This window comes from Epinephelus moara, chromosome 1, assembly GCF_006386435.1.
Source record: "Epinephelus moara isolate mb chromosome 1, YSFRI_EMoa_1.0, whole genome shotgun sequence".
Taxonomy (NCBI): domain Eukaryota; kingdom Metazoa; phylum Chordata; class Actinopteri; order Perciformes; family Serranidae; genus Epinephelus; species Epinephelus moara.
Window position 1 is genome coordinate 17,757,411 of NC_065506.1, and position 24,434 is coordinate 17,781,844.

A 24,434-nucleotide genomic window follows, 5' to 3' on the forward strand; every position below is an offset into this window, starting at 1 on the left:
CTAATATCAGTAAATATGGCTTTTTGAAATGAACAGACAGGTTAAACATTTATCTTAAAAGTTAATATCAGTAATTATGTCTTTAAAAAAAAAAAATACAAACATACACCCGGGTCGCGGGGGCAGCAGCTTCAGCAAAGACCCGACCCGGATAAGCAGAGGACGACGAGACGAGACGAGACGAGACAAGACAAACATACACATAAAATTAAATACATGAAATTAAATCAAAACGAGTGGGGTTGATATATTGGATAAATAAATTTAAATTCTAAGTTTAAAATTAGAGGTAAAAATACTGTACTCATGTTTTAATGTCAGCTCTGCATGTAGTTCTGCTCGTGTCCACAAGAGGGCGCCATTACAGGAGAAACCAGTAGCTGACAGGTTAAACTCACAAGTAAGATTTTTTAAAACGTTTCGTTTCATCCTTTTTAAAATCTTTGGTCCTTCACCACATCACAGAAGAGAATATTGTACTTTTACAACTACGTTAGATTCAACATCCTTACATTTTTTTTTATTACAGGCAAAATGAATGAAATTCAATTGTGAAGAATAATAAACAACACAACATAAATAAAATAAAGGGATTAAGTCAATATATTCAATATATATTGACTGTGTTTATACAAAATATAATTAAGGGAATAGCACTTCTTTGTCAGACTTATTCTTGGCAATGTGGAATTTTAAATAAACAATCCTTAACAATTTACACATGACAGATTATATATATATATTTTAAAATGTAATAACAGTAAATATGGCTTTCAAAAGATTTATCCAAATAAATACAGTGTAAGGGCTATAATATTTAAAATTAAAATATTAGGAATAATGACATAAAATAAATAAAAATTATTATAATATAATAATATTTAAAATATGAATATCTAAAATTCAGTGGGAAAAGGGTTGGGTTTGGCTACACTGCATGCAGTTTAAGTGATTTTAAAAAATATTAACTCTATAATGTGCACTGGATTAGACTGTGAAAGTAACTTCTCCGGGCCGCACAGGTAATGCAGAGAGCAGAGTCGCAGCTTAAACACTTCACTAAGAAGCTTACTGTTCCTTCTCTGACAATCCTCTTCACTGGAAAAACTCAACTTAGTTCTCCAGGGACAAGTACCTGCTGTACAGAGGGGAAAACATTCTCTTGTGAGGTGAGACTTTTTACAAACTGATGTTAGTGTTTTTGTGTTAGCCTGTGGGTTCAACCTGTGGAGTCTGTTGTTTAGATGTGACTAGAGATTGTAGACTTTATAACTTGTTATAAATTAGTCTGGATGCAGTTTGGCAGTGGGTAATCTGTCCAGTTTCTGCTCAGGTATGTTCTGTACATGTTGTACAAAAAATATGATTACTTTTAACAGTAGTGACAAGTTCGCTTATGATGAACTGAGTTTTGGGCGTCCAAATGGCTAATATAACATCATAATATCACATTTTATTGTATCATATATACATTTTGTACACTGTATAATACCAGTTATAATGTAACAACAATGAACTTCAATTTCTCGTAAAGGTTTGAATTTCTGGATTTTTACAGTGCATGTACAGCAGAGATGAAATGAGGATCTGTGATGTGAAAGCTCGTATTAAACTGTAATTTGATTTGCACTGTGTTACACTCCAGTGTGTGTCCTGGATGTGTTTAGTTCCCAGAATAGCCGTGCTGCACTCCTCTCCTCTGGCGCTCAGAGAAGGATCAGTCTGCAGTAGATTACCAACTACTTATCTCCTGGCCCACACACACACACACACACACACACATACACACACAGAAATACACACAGGCCAAGTAGTCAGCCCAGCACAGAAATCAAATAAACCAAAGTATCTCCGACCTGTAGTCGAGCTGATTGAATGACTCTTTATGTTTGTGTCTGTGTTCTCCACAGGGCGTGTTGGTGAGCATCTGCAGCCATGTGTGACCAGACGTTTGTGGCGGCCACTTTTGGCCCCTGCGACAGCTGTGGGAAAGCCAGTCCCCTCATGAACATCTACATCAAGACAGAGGCCATCAACTACTGCTCCTTCTGTGTGGAAGTGGTACGTTTTGCTTTCAGTTTGTCATCACCACACAGCTGCCTCATAATGTCATTGCAAACTGTGGCAATGTTTGTACATACATTTAGTTTGAATGAATGTAGTGTGGAACTTACAAGTTTATTATCTACTAAAATTAAAAGAGAGAGACTGAATCACTACAAACTCACACCTGTAGTTTAGAGTTCTAGTATAACATGTTTACATGCTTCAATGGTCAAAAACATTTTTTCTCATACTGTCTGTCTGATTATACCTTTAGTCACCTTGTGGCCCTGAAGTTACAGGCTCTCCTGTTGTGTTTATCTATGAACATACAGCATCTGATGATAACAGCAATCTGTGAGGCAGCTGCCAAGCCTCTGCATATGAAGGGTATTTTTAGTTTGACAAGGATCTCACCAACACTTTGTGCTACATCTGTTTAAGAGAGGGTACACTGCTCAGCAGCACCTTTTGACATGCAACTGTGTAAATGTATCTCAAACACACACACACACACACACACACACACACACACACAAAAAGGAAGTTGTGAAAACCTTGTGGAGAGCGATGCAAGCCACTGAGCTTCCTCCTGATCTGTGGCAACTCGCTCGACACTAGTAACTAAAAGAATTTGATTCGAGCGTTTAAGTGTGTCTGAGGGAGATACTGAAACCTTTCTGCAAGTAAAGTACAATTAAAGTAAAGTAAAAAAGTGATTATTATTAAAAATACTCATAATTTGAAGACATCTGAAACCTTAAGTCAACTCTCTCACATTGCCTTAATGAATGATCCCTTGAGAAAATGAGCTGATCACATTTAAATATGCTTTAATTTGTTAGGTGAAAAGGAATTTCAAAATGCTTGGTTCAACACGTATGTGTGTATTCATTCATGGTTTTAATTGCAGACACAATATTGTCTTAAAAACATTCACTTGTGTAAAAGGGCAACTCGTTAATGATGCAAAGCCATTACTGATGATGAATATTATTATTAAATATTAACCACATTGGCTTTTTTAAAATGTTTTACACAATGTTAAGGTAACACAGGATCCCAGCTTGTAATGCTATCAGAACCTGGTGAGTAATTAATTAAGCTGAAGACTGGTTCAGCAGCGGTGGAGCTCTCAACTGCAGCAGAACTTAAGGTCCAATGTGCAGGATTTAGGGGATATATTGGCAGAAATGGGATGTAACATTATGAGTATGTTTTTTTTAGTGTATAATATCCTAAAAATAACAATTGAGTTTTTGTTACCTTAGAATAAGCCGTTTACACCTACATAGGGAGCAGGTCCTCGTCCATGGAGATCACCATGTTGCACTACCATGTTTCTACAGTAGCCCAGAACGGACAAACAAAACACTGGCTCTAGATAGGGTCACGTTTTTGCATCAGCAACCGTAGTTAGCAGCCCCCTCACAACAAGAATATTGGAAAAATGCAGAATTTTTTTTTAACTGCTTTATTCAGTGTTTTCACAAGTTTAAACTACCGGTTCTGTTTGTTTTGGAGAGAAAGAGACCTCTGTGGATGATTCAGCTGTCAGTAAAAAAAACTCCTGAAGGAAGGAAACAATAATTTGTAACATGAAATTGCTTTATTCAGTGTTTCTACTGGTTTTAATAACCTAGTCTGTTTGTAATGGAGAGGAAGAGACCTCTGTTGAGAATTCGGCTCCAGGTAAAAACCTCCTGAACAGCAAACATTGAAGAGATTCTAACCAGGAGAAGTTTCAGCTGGTTGTAATCTGTAAACCTCACCAACACATTCTCACTCCAACTTTGTCACATATTGATATTCGGTCATGGAATTTCCATGTCCACATATGACATCCAAGGTACCCTGGGTGTGTTGGTTGTTGACGTTCTGGGACGACGTGTCAAGTTCTGCCTGTTATGAGCATCATCTTTCAAAATACACTCCTGTTTTCACAGGAAATTTAACGTTTACATACAGTCTCTTTTTTTTATTCAACAACAAACACACATGTTTGGGTTTAGGCAACAGAAGCACGTGGTTAGGTTTAGGAAAAAGAACAGGGCTTGGCTTTAGAATCTTATGGGACACAAACACCACTCTCTCAGGTGAAAGTCTGTGTTTGTTGGACCCATCCACCACCGCTCCCACCTACCCCAGACTTTCACTGCCTTAACTTTTGTCCTTGTCCCACCGCATTTTACCTGTGTATCATGCCGATGTTTAAGGACCCCTTTAATTTGTTGGTTTCTGACACCCAAAGTCACTGCCTTATGGCCCTGACACACCAAGCCGACGGTCGGCCGTCGACCAAAGTCGGGCCATCGGTGAGCGTCTGTTGGCCTAGTTTTTACTGTGTGTCCCGCACTTCAGCGTTGGTGGCTTTTCGGCCGATTGAGCATGTTGAATCGGCGGCGGAGCTTGTCGGTGAGAGAGATCACTCTGATTGGCCATTCAGGTTTTATTTCCTCGCCCCTGTGGCGAGTGAATCTGCCTGTAGTGAAACCAGGGCTAACCGGTGCTTCCTCTCAGGCTCCACTTCACTCAGCTGCCCGACAGATCCGCTGCTTCTTCCCTCTTTAACCTGAATAACAAACTGGAGCTAGCTGGGAGCGGCTAGCGGAGTGATAGCCGCAGCCAGTTGGCCTCCGCTAGCCTCGCGGCTAGCGGAGTGATAGCCGCAGCCAGTTGGCCTCCGCTAGCCTCCCAGCTAGCCCTGGCTCTTTGTTTGGATCCAACCGGAGCACCGAGCCCTGGTTTGTTATTCAGGTTAAAGTGGGAAGAAGCAGCGGGTTTATTGGGCAGCTGGGTGAAGTGGAGCCTGCGGAGGAAACACCAGGACCGTCTGGATGTAATAGTCCAGAGGTGCTGCGGTGCTCGGCTGCACAGATAGGAAACACCTCGGCTGACAGGATGTACCACTCTCTCACTCCGCTCTCTCTCATGCAGGCGCAGAATGTACGTGCTACTTGGCCGTCAGATGTAGTCTGTGTAGTGTGTTCAAATTCAACTGACACAGGGCGACGTGAGGCGGCGTAGACGACGCAACAGTTGGCTTTCGTCGCCGCTAGTTCTTTGATGTCAGTTTGGTGTGTCAGCACCTTTAGTGTGACTTCATTTCAACGACTTTGGAGTGAGACCAGGCTCTCCTCACCACTAGATGTCACTAAATCCCCCTAAATCTTACACACTGTTCCTTTAAGGGAGACACCAGTGTGTAACTTTAATAGGCAATATTATAAATAGCTGCAGGGTCAGAAATAGTTACGAATATTTGTTGTTATGTCAACAACTTTAAACTCTTAACAAATACTGAACTATGGGAACACAGAAGACTAAAAGCTGCACCAGTGTCAGCGTCATAATGCCGGTGGTGCCTGTTTAAATGTATGTGAATGAGGAGGATGGAGGAGGAGGGGGCTGAAGCAGGGCGCGAGCTGTGTGACACGCGCGGCGCAGCATCATTGTCGCGCTCGAGGACCACCTCTAACGTCTAACCGCTGAACAACCGTCCCGCTCCCTAAATCTCCCCGTTTCTCTTCCTCTTTCGCTCTCTCCTGAGTGTTTGTCTTTGTTGCTGTTGTTTTGGTGTTAAGATGGCCTGCCAGGGGCTGCAGGGCGGGGAGAGCTTGGCCTCACTGAAGAACGAGAGCGAGAGTCTGAAGAAGAAGCTGGAGGAGGAGCGGAAGAAGCTCAACGACATAGAGTGTAAGTGACATAAGGGACACAAACAACTAAACAACAACTGTTTAACACAAGTGGCAGCTCGTTAACTCGTCTCTTCAGCATGTAGCCTAACGTTTTGTACTACTAACTGTGTGAGAGTGTGAAGGGAAGTTAACATGAAGTAGACTTCAGCACAGTCAGCTCACTTTTTGTGCCTGTTCAGGATGAGACTGCATCTCCTCTGCGAGTCACACTGCCTCTAGTCAGTGATGGGATGTGTAACTAAGTACATTTACTCAAGTAACTATTTCCATTTTCTGCCACTTCATACATTCACTGTACATTTCAGAGTGAAATGTTGTACTTTCTACACTGTATTTAACTGACATGCAGTTATAGTGACAATTGTTATTTGCAGAATATTTTTACATACAAAACCCATTAAATATAATGACTTGTCCCACTGGCCCTGAAAAACATCTACAAGAAATCCTTCATTCCCTCAGCAGTAACCTCCCTGAACAATCTAAAATAGACACCACACTTTAACCTGCTTTTATCAGTTGCTGTTTTAGCAGTCCTTTTTTTAATATTTGTTTTAAATGTGTTTTGAATGATAATAATATGTATTGTTGAGCCTTGTCATAGGAGAATTTCTGTCATTGAGTTTATCTATCTATTTAGCTTAACCTGCCCAATTAGTTAAAAATCAGCTTCAATTTGACTAGGGAGAAATATTAAATGTATCTTGCATGTGTGAAACTGTATAACACAGAGAGGCACCATTCTGCTGCATTTGCATTTTACGTAGTCTGTTGTTACTGAGGTAACATTTAGAACGAAGTATTTTTATTTGTTTTTACATTAAAGTAATAAAATAAATAATAAATAAATAATTGATCCGAGTAGTTCTTTCACCACTGCCAACAGTCAAAAGTTCTTGTAAACCTTACAAAACCAACTGAATTGGTTGTGTGTGTTTAACAATATTTTTCTTCTCTAATATGTGTGTCTGTGTGTGTGTGTGTGTGTGTGTGTGTAATGTAGTGAACCAGGTGGCTGAGAAGATCGAGGCGGTGGGCGCTCTCTCCATAAAGACCAGACGTGTGCTGAAGGGTCACGGGAATAAAGTGCTGTGTATGGACTGGTGTAAAGACAAACGTCGCCTCGTCAGCTCTTCACAGGTACACTGCTCACATGCACACACACTGACACACACACAGATGTATATTAAATGTGGTATAGTATTATCTAATAAGAGACAATGTTCATTTTATGCTATGTAACCCTATAATATTTGGACCTTCTTTGTTTTTTATGTGACGCTGATTTTGTTTTTGTACTCCAGGATGGCAAAGTGATTGTCTGGGATGCATTCACTCTTAATAAGGTGAGTAGAGACGTCTGTGTGGTGCTTTTGTGTGTATGTAATAGAACGTTTGAATTCTTTTGAGTAAGAAATTACCATAAATTAAGGGGTTGCCAGTGCCATCGCTGGGGAAGTATTTTCATGACCATAATTTTTATTCGAAAGTTTTAACTGTGACTTCAATACTCAATTTAGAAATGTACAAACATATTTAATAATTTAATGATACTATCGGCATCCATTGTTAAAGGTATACATCACCTGTAAAACGATCATTTGTATATCAATTACTCCCCCCGTGTTAACTTGAATTTGTGAAGGAAACTGTTTTTCTCGCATGCTTCCACGATGAATTAAGATTTCAAAAACGGAGAAAAGTCTTGATGAACTGAAGTTATAGGGGGCCGTGTTTACCATCGTCGTATGCTCAGTACTTCTCAAACACATGCATGTGTGTGCGTTTGAACTCTGCTCAACGGAATGCATGAGCAGAGTTCAAACACATACGTTTGCCCAGACACACTGGCCATATGTACAAATGCTTTAAAAAGTAACATTTTAGTAAAAATGTAGCGTTTCAAGTACTAGCTTATTGAGCATATGACTCATAAATGAGACGTGTACTATAGTGCACAAGCTGTGTGAGACTTTTTCAACAGATGTTGTGATATAGTTTTGCTGTTACGCATTCTCCATTTTACTGCAGTTAATCAAGAATTTTCCCCTTTTTGTATTCGTCGTTCACTGTGGAGGCATGTGACCGAAGCAAAGATTTCTTCAAGAATTCAACCTAACACAGGGTGACTAAATGATACACAAGTGGTGATTTTAGCCCCTTTCCCACAGCACAAAAAAACACAAACATCCCCTAACATCTGGCTTTTTCACAAATCGAAAAGGTGACAATCAACATTCACTTCTGGGACAAATGACCCTGCAGTAATCACAGGCATTTATTGGCTCCAGGTCCAATTGGCAGTGATGGAAATGCAACACCTGGGTGGACACGCTAATTTTCGCCCCTTTTCTGGCACGCCATCTAAGCAGCACTCAAACATTGTCAAAATTAGTTTGCACCAAGTTTGAAAGAACTGAATAAGTAGGATAACATATAAAAAAGAAGAAACGTCCATAACATTTTCACTGGCCTCCATTCACTTTCTACTGTTTAATAAGCTGTTTTCCAGCGCACCTGTGACGTTAAATTTGACACACCAGAAAAAAACACAAAAACAGAAAGGCATACACATCTTCTGCAGGGCCGTGTACATGGCTGTGTGGACAACAGGAGTTTGAGCTTAGTTGGATGTTTCTAACTACAGATTGGCTGAGTCTCTAACATTTTGCATATACACAGTCTTATATCTAAGATTATGTCTTTCCCTAACGCCATCATCATAGATCAAAAGGTTGAAAAAACTGTCTTTGGAAAAAGAAAATAGGTGGAACTTTTATTGCCAGTAGCTTGGCTGCTCAGTTTAATCTTCCCCACTTCCCCACATTATTATGAAAGGCTAAGTGTTTGTTATTTCCTTCGGATGCTCAGGTGCTCCTGCTCTCCTCACCATTAGTACTGGTGTTGAGTAGGTGGGTGTGGGGGGTACGTCCTTTGCTGTCATACTCCTCTGAGAGAGAGGACGCAACGATCACACGGAAATATGCATTTAAAGATTATCTATCCATCTGTCTCCTGTAATGAGTGTGTGTGTGTGTGTGTGTGTGTGGTGTGAGTGCACTTAAATGGCAGTCTGGTCTGACCATCATGCCTCTTGATGGAGCAGACAGAACCACACCAAACATAATCCCTATTAGTACAGGTTTACTGCAGCTGTCTGTGTGTGCATGTGTGTAAGAGAATAGTTGGTTTATTCTTATTTAACAAATTACCATGAACACTGTTTTCATGTCTTCTCCCTTTTACATGTATTTGTATGTGTGTGTGTTACAGGAACATGGAGTATCCCTGCCGTGTACGTGGGTCATGGCGTGTGCTTATGCTCCCTCGGGTTGTGCTGTGGCATGTGGGTGAGTACACAGAATTTGTCTTTTTATTTCCCAGACTTAATGAACTGCTACTCTTTCCAGTAATCAAAAACTGAGATAATATATTTGGTCAGTTGTCTGTAAATGTGTGTGTTTGGTGACTGCTGCTACTAATGCTCAGTGGCACTAAATTAGATCCTACTGGGAATATGTTTAATTCAGTGTACTGACTCTGACACATAATGGCAGACATGTTCATTCCCTTTACTCAGTCTTCATGTCTTTGTCAGCCTGGATCAGTTAGGTGTCATCCATACCCCAAACCCTGTGTAATAATTATCTGTTATTTTATGTTAAATAGTGAGTGACCCATCATTTAAGATAAAATGTTTTAATCTCCCTCTAAAGTGGATTGGATAACAAGTGTTCAGTGTTCCCGCTGTCTCTGGACAAAAACGAGAACTTGGCTGCAAAGAAGAAGTCTGTTGCTATGCACACCAACTATGTATCAGGATGCACCTTCACCTCCTCCGACATGCAGGTGAGCACCAGTTCAATGCCTTGTGAGTAACTTGAAAAAAGATAATTTTATAGATGGAACTTTTATGGTCTGTTATCACTGAAACACATTTTTCATCTTGGACTGAAAAAAACACAGATTCTTCATTCTTTATATTTGCCACGTTGTACCCTGACATGCACTTTCCACAATCAACAGGCTTCAGCTGTGAAACCACCAACATCATGTTAAAGAAATACTTCACCCACAAAATGACCACTTGTATATCAATTATTCACCCCATGTTATGTTGAATTTGTGAAGAAGACTTTGTTTTTCTCGCATGCCTCCACAGTGAACAAAGAATCCAAAACGCTGGGTTTCTGTGGGGTTTCTATACCACTGTGTTGAGTTTCTGTCAATTGCTGTAAAGTTAGATTGATTTAACTAACACACCTAAAACACATAAAACATGTGACAGTGTAACAGTGACAAAATTAAACAAAAGTCGGCTCATGAGGTTCTGTCTTTTGCTAAATTCAGTAAGATAGCATTCTAACTTTATTAAGCCTAGGACATTTTGAATAAATTAACCAGGGGCTAGCGAAGTTTCATTTGCTTATATGAAACCAGGATAGGTCACACAGAGGAATTAAAATGCTATTTTGTGAGGAATTAATTAAATAAATGAAGTAAATGTTTTGTTTCCACTGAAGTAAATGGTTTTCAGTTTCCAAAAATAAAATGGAAGTTTGCGTCGCTTCATTTCAGGCTACACCATAGGTACAATGTCAAGTCAATGCAGGAGTATAAACCCCGATTCACTGTCCTGTTAACGTTAACTAGCAAGACCAATGTAGCATTTTGATAGGAAAGTGCTCGTCTGGGATTTGAACCCAAGACCTCGCACACCTGAAGTGAGAACCATAACCCTAGACCAACGAATCACCTCCTTATTAATTTTTTCCTGATTCTGTGCAGTTTATCATCCAATGAAAATGAAATGCCATTAAATAATCTAAAATTGATATAATGTTTTATATTTGTATTTCAAATACTATTTTTTAGGATTGTTAATTTGTTATGTCTCTATATATCTATATCTAAGGCTGAAGTGTCAGCATCATCCAACAGGACAGAGGGAAGGTATGGGACAGACTCAAAAGGAGAACATGAGGGAAACTGCCTGAGATATATGGCTTTAATAATTTACTCCGCTCTGGCTCTCAGCGAGGCAGAGGAGCACAATGACAGGGGACAGGGAGATGGATGACAGGGCTGAGGAGGGGGCAGAAAAGAGTCTGGGGGTGGGTGGGGGTAGAGGGTTGTGTGATGGTCCTCTATCCTGGGTGTATTAATAGACACTGAGTGGCCTTTATCTAGGAACGAGTGGAGCACACTGACCTGAGAGCTGAACATTTAACACATAGACACGCATCAACTTTCTCTCTCATACTGCATCTCACACACACAAAGACACATGAGCACACTGTAACGTTCACAGCCTTTATACTGTGCCATTAAAATAGAGCTTGGAGCACAAAGCCGTGGACTACATTGAGGGTTCAGAAAGTGTGTTGGCCCTTCATGTTTTTGAAAGACTGGTCCCAGCAGCCTTAAAAGACTGCTAACAGGAAAGTTAGGTTGACATGTCGTATATCTGTGTGTGTGTGTCCAACTGAGAGCAACATTTAAGGAGCGCACCGGCTCTTGGCTGGTGAGTTTTGATATATTAAGATCTGCTCTTGCACCAACTGAGTCATAAGGCTTCCTCAATTAAGGCATTTACATGTGGGATCACTGGGTAATTTAATTAACCCCCTGCAAGTATTTAATATATGGTAACATGCAGGTGGTGTTGAGCAGAATCAGACTGATGCAAAGGCTCTCTGTGAGATCAGTGAGGTTCCCATCTGTGTGAGTGTGTTTGTGTGTGTGTGTGTGTGTGTGTGTGTGTGTGTGTGTGTGTGTGTCAGTAATTGTGGCTTACTGATAATTGCATTCATGTTGAAACAGGAGCTACCCCTCAGTGCAGGCAGGATGTGGTGTGTTTTTGTGCCTGAGGTCATCCAGCAGGAGCTCTCTAATCCACCAGCCAGCAGGGATCTCTGATGTCTGCATGTGTCTCTAAGTGCCCATAATCTGTTTTCGTCAGAGGAATCGCTGACATTTTGGCATTTTGTGTGCTTGTTTGTGTGTGGGTACATGATGCACAGTGAGAGTTTTCTGTCAGTGAGGAGGTGCTGACCTTTGGGTTTTGTCATGTATTGTGTGTGTGTGTGTGTGTGTGTGTGTGTGTGTGTGTGTGTGTGTGCTGTGAATGCATATGTAGTGTATTGTTGTGTACAGCAGTGTTTTAGTATGATTGAAATGACAGAACAGAGCTCTGCAGCTTTTCTCCATTCATCTTGTCCACATTATTAACACAGACTTTAGAAAGTGGATGTTCTGTCTTCTTTAAGACACAAGTCAGGTCAGTGTGATCACATGAATGGCACTAACCTTAGACTTTCCCTCCAAATATTATTCCACAAGTTCAGTCATTTCCATGTGGTTTTTTTCTGTTTCGCTTCTCGGTTTGACATAAATTGAGAAATGAAAGTAAAGCCTGTGGCTGAAGTCATGTGTAAGGTAACCAACATATAAGTACCAACAGTACATTTGTTAACAATTCCTCTGTAATAATTTGAGACCAGTTTTTAATATCACCTTCCTGTCTATATTTTTTCTTTCTATGACCAGCAGCAGTGCCATTTTAAAGCTGACTCAGCCTAGTTTCACCTAATCATCGTGGACTTTCCAAGAGACTACAGAGTTGGTTCATCTTAACCCATCGAAATTTCTCTGTTAATGGCACTTCCTCCTTTGCTTCGTACAGTGTATTGTTGTATTGTATGGTTTTTAAGCCGTAGGCATTTATCCACAGTTCCTTCAGTAAATCACACTACAGTGTTTTTTAAGAGAGAACAAAGTCTGTGATGAGATGAAGTCTACAGAAATGCTATAAAACATACCAAACATACGTGACTAGTTTCATGTTTTTTATACTGTTGATTGTTTTGTGGTTTTTTAACATATGTGTTGTGCCCATGCTCATGTGTGCATGTATGTGGGCGCTCTTGTGTATCCGTCTGTTAGATCCTGACCTCCAGCGGAGACGGCACATGTGCCTTGTGGGATGTGGAGAGCGGGCAGCTTCTGCAGAGTTTCCATGGTCACACAGCTGATGTCCTGTCCCTGGACCTCGCCCCGTCTGAGACTGGAAACACTTTTGTGTCTGGGGTGAGAGAGGCAGAGAGAAAGACGTAGTGTAAACCCTGAAACTTGTGTTCCTCTTTGAGTTTAGAGTTTTCATGAAACGGGCATTTTGAAGAAACTGGCAAAGTAACGTTTCCCTTCTCTAACGTGTGTGTGTGTGTGTGTGTGTGTGTTTGTGTGTGTGTGTTATCAGGGCTGTGATAGGAAGGCCAACGTGTGGGACATGCGCTCTGGACAGAACATTCAGTCTTTTGAGAGCCACGAGTCCGACATCAACTGTGTAAAGTGAGTCCAGCTGTTGGATGAAAACAAAAGTCTCACAGTACCTCTCTTTTCAGTAAAGTGGGAGATTAGATGACATCCTCATACTCATGCTACTGCTGTTACAGATGGAGACCTAAATGATATAATTCCACCTTCATAAAAATGCACAATGAACAAAGGCATTAAACCTACCCGTGTCCGCACACATTATCATTTTAAATAATAAAATGAATCTGAATCTGGTCTAAAACAACTTTTAAATCTACATTTGTAGGAAATGATTGTGCGGTTTGGGACCAACTAATGAGTTATGTTAACCAAAATATGCAAAAATAAAGAGAACATAATTCAGCCTTGGCGACGTTTTGGTTTCATTTTTTACACTGAGGAAATTAGCTCATCTTCTGTATTACAGTAACATCAAGTTTCAGCTTTGCAATGCAGCTCAAGCAGCGGAATCACTCACTCAAGTTTCTTTCATGTAAAGAATTTTCATTTGTTCAGCACCTCTCATTCTACCCTTGTGTGTTTAGGTACTACCCCAGTGGAGATGCATTTGCTTCTGCCTCAGACGATGCCACAGTGAGTCATATGACCTGCTTATCAGTTTGTTGTTGTGTGTCTGCTGGTCGTGTCAATATGTGTCCTGTGCAAGATAGTTAAATTGACATCCTCAGTGCGCGTGTAGAGAGTCAATTGATTTATTGGACTCACTCTGAATCACTCTGATGATGTGGTGAACTCACTGACCTCAGTGACCGGGGCACTGTGGCACTGGTAGGCTATAGAAACAACACAAACAAATACATAATATCAATGATGTGTGCTGACAAGCTAGAAACTGCCATGATATACTGTAATATTTCCTACTGTAGTCTGAGACTACTGATGTCAAATTATCATTGTGTGTCCTATTTGTGTCTGTGCTGTTGCGTGTTTATTGGTGTCCCTCAGTGCCGTTTCTATGATCTGCGAGCTGACCGTGAGGTAGCTGTCTACCAGAAGGACAGCATTATATTTGGTGCTTCTACTCTGGACTTCTCTCTAAGTGGTAAGGAGTTCGTAAAGCACTGAACCACTGATATTTTGTTGAATATGCAGTACTCATCAGCATCTACTCGGAAAGTTAGCAGTTCCTAAAAGTAATGTCATATGAATAAAGCTATTTTTAATGACTGAAGGGAAAATATGTTCTCTGTCTCATAATTTCACCTAATCCTTTGTCTGTCTCTACTTCCTCTTATTCCAAATTACCCACTTCCTCCTGTGCTCTCTCTCCCTCTTCCCCTCACGCCCCCAGGTCGCCTGCTTTTCACTGGTTATAATGATTACACCATCAACGTGTGGGACGTCTTGAAGGGAACTCGCATCTCGGTTCTGTTTGGCCATGAGAACCGCATCAGCAGAGTCAGGGTTTCACCTGATGGCACAGCACTCTGCTCAGCTTCTTGGGACAACACCTTACGGGTGAGCAGGAGTTTCCCTGCACAACATGACTTTGCCATCTCTATTATTTTTTTTTTTTCACACATGAAATCACAACAGCTGTGTTTAATTAATTTATTTGAAGATTTAAGTTTTGTTTTTTTTTAAATATTAACATGAATTATGATCTGATCTTTTCTGTGAATAGGGTTAGGATTATCACTTATCAGATAAACCCAGTATATATGATTGGACTACATTGATCTGATAACTGTTAATGAGTTAGGTTGGGCTTCTTACCTGTGACTGGATGAGGAGTCAGATTTAAGAGTCAAGTGTCAGTCAAGATCTGGTCACCAAAATGTGGCTAACCACATCCTAATTTTAAGATAATACATTTATTTTCTTACATTTGCTTTTTAAGACAAAAAGGGGTGTTGTATGTTGAACTTGTGATTAAAATTATTTTTCACCCTTCTCTCGTGCAGATTTGGTCCTAGAGCTGATGTCACAGTTGTGGTCCAGTGATGACGGCACCAGCATTATGAAACCAACACTACTGCAGGAGTGTGTACATACAAACCTTCATGTGAGGCTCAGAAACCTACGATGTCTCTGCTGAATGAGACTGTATCATTGTGTCATAACTGTAGAGTGGGTATTCACTGAAGAGACAGTCAAGTTTCAATTCCTAATCTTTGTTATTGTTAGCGTGATGACTGACTGTATAATCATGAGATTATTGCTAATTTAGTGGGAAATAATTGTGAGTGTAAAGAGTCACATGTGTTTTCTCTGTCAATGATAGTCTTGTAAATGATGTACATGGGTTCACTGTTACCTTTCCTGAGAACCAAACCCGTCCAGAATCATTCTGTAGGTCTACACACTGTAATGTTGTCACTGTGGCGCTATGCCATAGATATTGTCATGATTGTCCAAAGGAAGACTGTTTTAATGTAGCCACAGATTTTTCTTATTTCAATACCTCAACAGCTTAGATTTATTTCTTGTGAGAAAAATAAAAGAAGAGTTTAAGTATCTTTTTGTTTGTTTGTCGTACTTTTGTTTTCTCTTCTGACAGCCTCATATTCAGGTGGAGCCAAAACAGATACATGTGACCCGACATGTCTCTGCTTAAACAAAATACGTTGATTTAACTTATTGTGCTACACAAGCTGTATCCAACTGCTGCCTCCTGGCATTGCAGCTGACCTAGATTCAACCCCAGTGGCTCAAATTTGCATTCTGTGGAGGGGAGAAATGTAAAAATCCTGCGACCTGATGATTCTGTCATCATGGTCTTCTGTTAGTATTTTTCACAGACCGTTCTGTGTGTGTTTTAAAGACAACTTTCTTGGTAAGATATCCCGAGAAAAACAGTTATCCTGAAATCACTAAACTAAACTGGGCTCCCGGGAAACTACACTACTGGATAATGCCTCTATGTTTTCACTATGTGCCACCAGGGGGCGTTGCACTGCATCATGATTGCAACAGGAATGTCTGGCTGTCCTTTGTATGTGAAGTCAAGAATAACAACTCTGAATGATATGCAAATGTTTTAGCAGACTTTCAAAACCCAATTGATTTATGTGACTTATCACAGTGAACATCAAGTCAGCATGAACTTTTATTCATGTCACTTATTATTTAAAAAAATAGCAGGTGTAAAAGTTGTGGCAGGCCCACAGTTACCCCGATATAACAGCACTTGATGTCATTTTACACCCCTACGCTGGAGACTGTACTGTATGTGTGTGTTTTCATGACTGTTTTGTTGACGTGTGTCCTCAAAGCATTATTGATCAGACGGTATCTCCATCTTACACATCTTTACTTTTTGAAACAATGGCCAAAGGTCATCCTGCCTCATCCACATCATCACTTTACATATCACACAACATCCCTTGAGTGCTGAGAATATATATGAACTATTTTTATATCATTACACAAAGGTAGTGAAAGCCATTAAAACCAAAACTGACCTGCCAGTAATTGCAAACAAGGTTATGAGTAACAAAAGAGCCGCAGCATCTTTGCTCCTTTCACTGTGAAATAAAAACCACCTGAGCTGCCTTGAAACCCACTGAAATTTCAGTATTAGACAATCGAAATTATGTTTCCCGGCAGCTCATCTCATGAATCACACACCATCTGGGGATTTGTAGAGTGCAGTTCTCTTTGTCATCTTGTATTGTCTTTCTGTTTTTCTTGTTTATATTTTAATGACAACTTAGATTAAATGTTTTTTGGATGCCACTGTGGGAAACACCCAGTGGGAAACACCACGGTAAAGAGAGAGGACGGTGAAAGACAGGAAAAGAAAATGCACTGAGGGATGAGAGGACAGAGGGTATTACCACGCAGAGGAAGTACCCAAAAATATCACCAGATGCACCAAACTACCTGAAGCATTTGCTTTGACTGCCGCTTTTCTCACTTCCTCATACTGATCACTGAACCGGTCTGTCTGTGCGTGTGTGTAGTTTACAAATTGCGATATCACACAGAGTGTGAGAGAAGTGAGACTGTTCAGTGATGAATGAAACCAAATTGTAAAAATACAAGCTCCCCTGAGCCTTTTCAAAGCAGAGGTGAAACCTGCCTGCACCAGCTGACACCTTTAATTAGTTTAGATAGGTCAAATGAAGATGACATCATCTATGAATTTAAATAAACATGTTATGTGTGAGAGCATTTCACTAACTTTTGCTGTAATGAAAATCAACCATGGGTGCATAATGAAACAATGGACCCCTGGGCACAGATATGCAAAAGGCCCCACCTCTGCTGCACAGGAGCATGAAACACAGACTGTCTATTTATATGTTGTTTTGCATCCTGTTGTAGTCATTATGCATCTGTTTGTGGGTTTTCCTGGTTGGTATATGTTACAGTAATACGAGTGACATTTTGCAGACGAAGGCTAGGGCCCTCTGACACTTTGGGCACCTGGGCCTTCGCCTATGATCACCTACTATCTTTCTTTTACATCATCTCAGGCTGCTTTGTCTCCTGTGACTCATGACTTTGTGTTACGAAATCATATTTCTGTAAAGAAATCAACCAATGTCATACTCAAAAACTGTGCCATGTAGTCACAGTTCAAGGATAATGATAAAGGTTGCTCCATCTCTAGCTCACAGTGCTTGTAACATGTATCCTTTGCCGCAGGGCCTCATGATAATAACTATTTTCATTATTGTTTATTTTGCTTAACTAATTTTTTGTTTTCAAAATTCAGGACCACATATTAAAATGTACACTGTCATCTTCAACAACAAACACCCCCCATCTGCCCACTCCCCACATCCACATTCAGCTCACATAATCTACTTGCACTTCATGGTTGGGGTTAAAGAGAAGAGAAGAAAAGAAAAGAAAAGAAAAGAAAAGAAAAGAAAAGAAAAGAAAAGAAAAGAAAAGAAAGGTAAATAATAATAGAGGCACATAATAATAATGATACAATAATGCTAATAACTCAGAAGGGAAACTAAAATTACAGATCATGTTCTTGAGTATTCAATTAATTGCTTGGCCTATAAAATGTCAGAGATAGAAAACTGACATTTTCAAGATGCTCCAGAATTTTGGGGAGCTTTTTCTTAAAAAATTACCTCAACAGTGACTCAGTTGTCAAGTAGACCTATACTTTCCATATTACTTTTCTGTTTATTGATTAGTCGATTAATGTTTCTTTGATTATTCCCTATGAGGCCTTGCAGTTGCTTTTATTTACATTAAAAGACTATGATTTTAGAGTTGTACTGACACCTGACAGATACAGGTAAATAGATACAGGTAAAGCTTTCATCTCAACTATATATGAGACCCTTATTAACCACTGAATGTATTTAATCCTCACAAGACAGTTCCTTTCAAGAACTTAGTTAGGCTTCACTATAAATATTAACTCCAGCCCCTTTTGTTTTTCCGTCATACCTGATGATGATATCATATAACGCCTTAATTTGTTTTTCACTTTTCAGTGGGCGAGGTGTGTGGGAGAGGTGAGGGGCCCATCAGAGTGTGTTGATGGGACTTTTGCGGGGTTTTTTGCGTGGAGCAGATATGTATCAGTAACCCGGAGGCGGAGTCACATAGACGACCACAGTGCAGCAGCACCAGCCAGCTGAAGGGAAGCTGTGAGTGTAGAGAGGTTCTCCTTCCGCCGTCCGTATGTGCAGAGAGCAGTCTGATATCGCTGGGAGGGTAAGCTTTTGTCTCTTTTACACAAGGAAAACACTGTTTTACCTGCTTATACGTGTGGACTGTTGGAAGTGTGAAACTCGTACCACGCAGAGGTGTTTGTATAATGTCATAAAACGGCGTTGAAGGTGCTGATGTGGCTCTCATAGTTGAGCTAGCTCATCGTAGCCTGTGTGAATGTGGTCCTTTGTGTCCTCCATTGCTCTGGTGACAGATCAACGGGGAACGTTAGTTAGCGGAGGAGAGGTAGCAGGGGCCGGCTAACGTTAACCAACGGCAAGTTCACCGGCTAAACCCCGTAACACACGCTTAATTGACGCTATGCGACGCTCACATTACAGTGTTATTTACACCGGGTTGAAAGGCTATTAAGTTAACGCAGCTGTATTTAGTCTCCAGCATCATCCGGCTCGCATTAACCGACAGCTAACATTCACACCAGCCAAGTCTTTTCCGTAGTTAACGCTGGTGCTAGCGCAGCCGTTAGCTTTCTTCAACACTAACGTTAGCTAACATAACGTTAACACGTCAAGATGATTTTGACAGCTGGCTGAAATTTTAAGTTATAGCAGGAAATTGGGCTCAGAAGCTCACCATACATTATAATTATTTCCACCTTTTTGTTTTACAAAACATAAAACACTACCAGTGGTAATATGAGAATAAAGCCACTGGTTATTTCTAAATGGAAGCTAATGCTAACTATTAACTGTGCAGATCTTGTGTGTAACGTTAATGTCTTTAATGGCATGATATGCTAATTGGTGGTAACAGCTAATTGGTGTAAAGCTGTAACTGCTGATATACTGATTGCTCAATTGGCATAAAATCAAACGGTTGAGTAAAACCTCTTTGTGTGAAAATAAACATAATTTAAATGTAATATTTTTACGTTTGAAAGTGTTGTTTGACAAACAAAAGGAGTTTGAAGATGACATCTTGGGCCCTAAAAATCATGATGAGCATTTTCACAGTTGGCATGAGGTGTATAGAACTACTAAAAAGTGGAGGAGATATTTTGTGTGGCAATATTGTATCAATACATGAGTGCCAAGTATAGATTTTTGTGTTACTATTGAAAATACAAATTAAACTTTTGGTAGCATACTAGAATAATGAAAATCACTTGCTTTTCCAGCCTTATCAACTAATTTTGCTGCAATAATAAATGACTGAAGTGAGAAGAATAGACTGAAAACTTTAGATAAAAACAGATGTTGATAATGTTCTCCTTTAGGGACAATTTGTGGTTGAAAAATGTAATAAATGGCAATATATAGCAATATCTGTTATCACAATACTCTGCAAAACATTTAAATGGCTTGAATATTGTGATAATATCAGTATCTGGTGATTAAGAGTGACTAATTGAGTGTGCAATTGGCAGATAAATTCATAATGTAATTAATTGTAATTCACACCCCTGAACTGGTTACTCTTTGTTCCAGTCACATCAACAAACCAGTACAATGACTTGATCCTCACATGTCAGCAGGCACCCTTACATTATTAAATTAAGTGAACTGTCTTTTTTCCCCTTTTAGAAAATGTCGTGCGGGCTGTGGAAAGAGACCCTGGCTCTGGCAGAGGACTACCTGTCCCTGTGCTGCACAAGCCCACAGCCAGCACCTCCACCTCCCAGCGAGTCAGCCGCTGCCATGAGGCGCCTGGCGCAGGACATGGAGACGCAGCACCAGGCTCGCTTCCACTCCCTTGCCCAGACCTTCCTGAGGCAGTGCGGGCCGGACCCCTGCTCCAGCCTCAGGAAGGTGATGGAGGAGCTGGTGGGAGATGGACACTTGAACTGGGGGAGGGTTGTTTCCCTTTTCACCTTTAGCGGGGTGCTGGCCAGACAGCTGCTGGAGCAGAAGGGCGCAAAGCCTGGGCTGGACCCTAGGCAGGGGCAGGAACTGGGACAGGAGCCTGGAAACTGCAGGGGACTGGCGGAGACCATAGCTGATTACCTGGGAGAGGAGAAGAAAGACTGGATGCTGGAGAATGAAGGATGGGTAGGTCATAACATGTCTGCTCCTACACTGATTGACTCTTACAGGCAATACTGCAGAGCTGAGTCAGCACAAACATTGTAGATTAGAGAGGTATTTTGGTTGTATCTAGGGCAGTGAGCCAGCTTAAAACGGAACTGTAAAAAAAAAAAAAAAAAAAAAAAAAAAATCCCACTAAGACCTAAGAGCGAAAGTGCTGCTTTTAAACTTTTGGTGCTGGAAACCACCTAGTTTGATAGGATCATGTTTGCTTCCTGCTCTGCTTTATATTCAGATCTATGTGTAAACGTGGCTTAAAAAATGGTCAGGGTTCAGTTTAGATGCAGCCTTTTTATACTTCACTGTTTGCCGATGAGACGAGCGCTCAGACATCTCATGTGGCTGCTGTGATTATGTGAATTGTAGAGTAGCAATAGGCCAGATTGTGAGGAATGTAGTCTACAACAAGGCAACCCTCAGCAGTGTAAATTCAGTGCCATGATCAAACAGTGTTGGGCTTCAGATCATCAGTTTTGTAATGGTTAAACAAAAGCTGTGTTGTCAGGCAGTTTGGGCCTGTATTCTTGTTCAGCCACTGGAAATCAAAAGGACAAAGATCATTTCAAGCCTGCTTCATATTTAAGTGGAGAAAACATCAAGGGATAGTTATGATAGACTCTGGGTAGTCTAAGGTCCCAGAAGCCTCACCAAACCGAACACAACTACAGTTGAATGTCTGCTTTTGTGAATGGGCTTGCCCTGGCCCTCGCCCAAACACCCACGTAAACACACACACACACACACACACACACACACACACACACACCTCCCTCCTTTCTTCAGCTGGCAGCTGGTTTCAACAGACACATAACCAGCTCAGCCAGATGGACTTTGTAGTAACAGTCAAAGCTTCTGTGTGTTGAATTTGGCTTCAGCCGTATTGAAAGTAAGCCTGCTATGACTGTAAAAACAAGCAGCTGCAAAGAAGCAAAACACCTGGTGCTGCGAGCAGGTGCACACACTGGTCGAATGTGTGGCGTCGGTTTGAAAACATGATGAAGAAACGTACATCTGCTGAAGGGGCTGAACAGCATCTGGCTTACCCAGTTTTTATTTTCTTGCTAATGGAGCAGAAGAAGCTCGAATGAGTTCATAACCAACATAACCAAACTGAATATCTTCTGTATCGTCTCTATAGAAACTGGCACATTTTTCTATAACTTCGGGTTGACACTTTGACATTATTTTTCTTACTTGAAGAACTGCTGTGCTGTCAGGATATTTGAAAAGTTGCTGATATCAGCGGCACTCTGTGGAAATATTTTCCTGTGTTTTTGGAGAAACACAAGGCTGTCAGCAACTGTGACATATTTTCCAAAATATATCGTATAATTGCCAGCAGGTGTCAGCTAAGCCACTGTTAGTTGGAAGTCATTTTGGCAGCTAATACTTTCTCTTTTTGTTGTGTAAAACCTACAGTATATGCAGAAAAACTGAAAGTAGCAGATAAATATTCTCTCTTGCTAGTAAACAAACATTTTCTAACCATTTCCTGTTTGTTTATGTCTCCCATAGGAGGGGTTCTGTAAGTTCTCCCGCAGTGCCAGAGAGGTGAATCAGGACTCATCCATGAAGACAGCGCTGTTTGCTGCTGCTGGCGTTGGCCTCGCTGGACTCACCTTTCTTCTGGTGCGCTAGCTAGCCATCTACATCCTTAACACATCCTCATTCATGTTCTCATTTCGTTTGGCACAATTAAGTAGATATTTGAATTCTAACATCGATGCTGCAAATCTAATCTGTAGTGAATTCAGGGTTGTAATCTCAAGTCATCAACTGAATGTTTGCACATACTCAGACCCCTCACACACACACACACACACACACACACACACACACACACACACACACACACACACACACACACACACAGTAATACTGACATTTTGTCACCTACTCCTTAAGATTGTAAAAATGATCTCAATGCCTTCGTAGATTTTGGAGTAAGTGACATCAGCCTGCATATCTTAGACAGTTTAATTACTAAAGCACAGGTTTCTGCACAGAATGGTCTTGCTCAAAGTTTTGTATTTTCAGAGGTGCAGCTAAAAGACTTGATTTCAATTTCCCCACCGCTTTTGGTTTTGATTTGAAAATTGTCAGCTGCCTTTTTATTCATGTGTTTACCTGAGTTGTGTATGTGGTATAGAGCCATTCTAGTGTACAATGTATAAATTAATATATTATATTTATAAGAAATGAAACTGTAAGCAGTGGCCCTTTTTTTTCTAACTGATCCACGGCTAATTCAGTTGTTTTCTTGTTTTCAAGTCTGTCCTGCATTCATGTGAAATGTCTGTGATTTACATGGGTCAGCAGAGCTGGATGCGGCGCTCATGACAACACAACGGTGCTATGATATTTTGTGAAATGTTTCTTATATCAATCTACCAAACCAGGGACCAATCTGATTTCAAACATATTGCTATTTGAACAAACCGTTGCTATGTCATTTCTCCTCCCAACAGATCTCTTAAACATTATATTTTTACATTGTGTTTGTCTATTTATTTCACTGTTTTTTATAATAAAAATGAAGCGATCATGGAGTTTGTGATTCTTGTGATTGAGTGCGGTGAAGTCGGTTTTAACTTTCAATATGAACCAGCATGGTGATGTCACCTTTTACAGCTTTTCCCCCTGACTGTGTAGGCAGCCTGTGAGGAGTGATAAGGGGAATATGGATAGTAAATGATCCTCCCTCCTTTCATATGCAGACATATTGTCATAAATAAAATATGTTCTGCTGTCTGCCTCTGTGCTCCTCTCACCATCACAGTGCTCAAGTTACGCAACAGGGACTGCATGTACGAAACATCTACAATAAACTACAATAAAGATTGTTATTGCTATTCTGTGCTAGGACAACAGCTTTAGTCCCTGCTTACTTCCTGTCAACAAACAATGCAACAGAAAATAGGAAAAGGTCCCATTAAGAATGTTTATGTCTGTAACAATCACCTAATGTACCGGTACTTTCATATTTATGTACATTTAGCTTCCAATACTTCTAGACTTGTACTCAACTTAAAATATAAAAACACAGGTATTGTTTTAACTAAGTTAAATCCTCCAAAACTTCTGTCACTACTGTTGCACAGCCAGATAATGTTATGGAATATAAGATAACCTCTAGTTACCTTTAAAACTGGCTTGTACAAGAATCAGCTTTCACTCATCTAAATCAAGGGTGTCAAACTAATTTTAGTTCATGAGCCACACACAGCCCTACTTGATCTCAAGTGGGTCAGACCAAAAAAACAACCATCGCAACATAACCTATAAATAATAACAGCTCTGACTTTTCCCCTTTGTATTCCTGTACACAAGCACCGGTCCATCTTGTTGACATTCATCCTTTCATAGTACAGATGAGATGTCTTAAGGAAAACAAGTACAATTTCAGTATGTCTCAGTCACATTTTTTTTTTGTGACAGGGTTCCACCAATATCGTTTTAAGATAGAATTTTGATAAAGTTTCGTACTGAAGCTGCAGATTGACAATATTTTGCACAATGTTTAATATCTTTTAAGTATTAAGTGTTGTTTTTCCAGAGAGGTATATTCTGATCAGGGTGGAGAGGCCTCTGAAGCAGCTACTCACTGTTTAACTTGCTCCTAAAACCTTGCACCTCTCAGCCTAGTCATCTAGTGGACAGGACTGGACCCTTTGGCGAGCTG

General features: G+C 40.4%; 2 protein-coding genes across 2 annotated transcripts; both read left to right on the forward strand.

The window, feature by feature from the left end:
- The first annotated feature begins 1,073 nt into the window (after nucleotides 1-1,073).
- On the forward strand, nucleotides 1,074-15,536 carry LOC126396053 (guanine nucleotide-binding protein subunit beta-5b-like). The gene is made up of 13 exons (XM_050053888.1): nucleotides 1,074-1,169; nucleotides 1,911-2,061; nucleotides 5,628-5,739; nucleotides 6,745-6,881; nucleotides 7,046-7,087; nucleotides 9,015-9,091; nucleotides 9,458-9,590; nucleotides 12,687-12,830; nucleotides 13,000-13,091; nucleotides 13,604-13,652; nucleotides 14,025-14,121; nucleotides 14,371-14,537; nucleotides 14,984-15,536. Exons 2-13 carry the CDS (start codon nucleotides 1,936-1,938, stop codon nucleotides 14,993-14,995), a joined length of 1,188 nt encoding a protein of 395 aa, XP_049909845.1. The 5' UTR covers nucleotides 1,074-1,169; nucleotides 1,911-1,935; the 3' UTR covers nucleotides 14,996-15,536.
- Nucleotides 15,537-18,506: 2,970 nt separating this feature from the next.
- bcl2l10 (BCL2 like 10) lies at nucleotides 18,507-23,301 on the forward strand. The gene is made up of 3 exons (XM_050050140.1): nucleotides 18,507-18,710; nucleotides 20,252-20,716; nucleotides 22,268-23,301. The coding sequence occupies exons 1-3, from the start codon at nucleotides 18,678-18,680 to the stop codon at nucleotides 22,388-22,390; spliced, it is 621 nt and encodes a 206-aa protein (XP_049906097.1). The 5' UTR covers nucleotides 18,507-18,677; the 3' UTR covers nucleotides 22,391-23,301.
- Nucleotides 23,302-24,434: the final 1,133 nt, after the last annotated feature.

Coding starts and splice junctions, on each gene's coding strand:
- bcl2l10 (XM_050050140.1), top strand. CDS start 18,678: ATGTGCAGAGAGCAGTCTGATATCGCTGGGAGG. Junction 18,711..20,251: donor AGTCTGATATCGCTGGGAGG/GTAAGCTTTTGT, acceptor TTCCCCTTTTAG/AAAATGTCGTGCGGGCTGTG. Junction 20,717..22,267: donor TGCTGGAGAATGAAGGATGG/GTAGGTCATAAC, acceptor TGTCTCCCATAG/GAGGGGTTCTGTAAGTTCTC.
- LOC126396053 (XM_050053888.1), top strand. CDS start 1,936: ATGTGTGACCAGACGTTTGTGGCGGCCACTTTTGGCCCCTGCGACAGC. Junction 2,062..5,627: donor GCTCCTTCTGTGTGGAAGTG/GTACGTTTTGCT, acceptor TTTGGTGTTAAG/ATGGCCTGCCAGGGGCTGCA. Junction 12,831..12,999: donor GAAACACTTTTGTGTCTGGG/GTGAGAGAGGCA, acceptor GTGTGTTATCAG/GGCTGTGATAGGAAGGCCAA.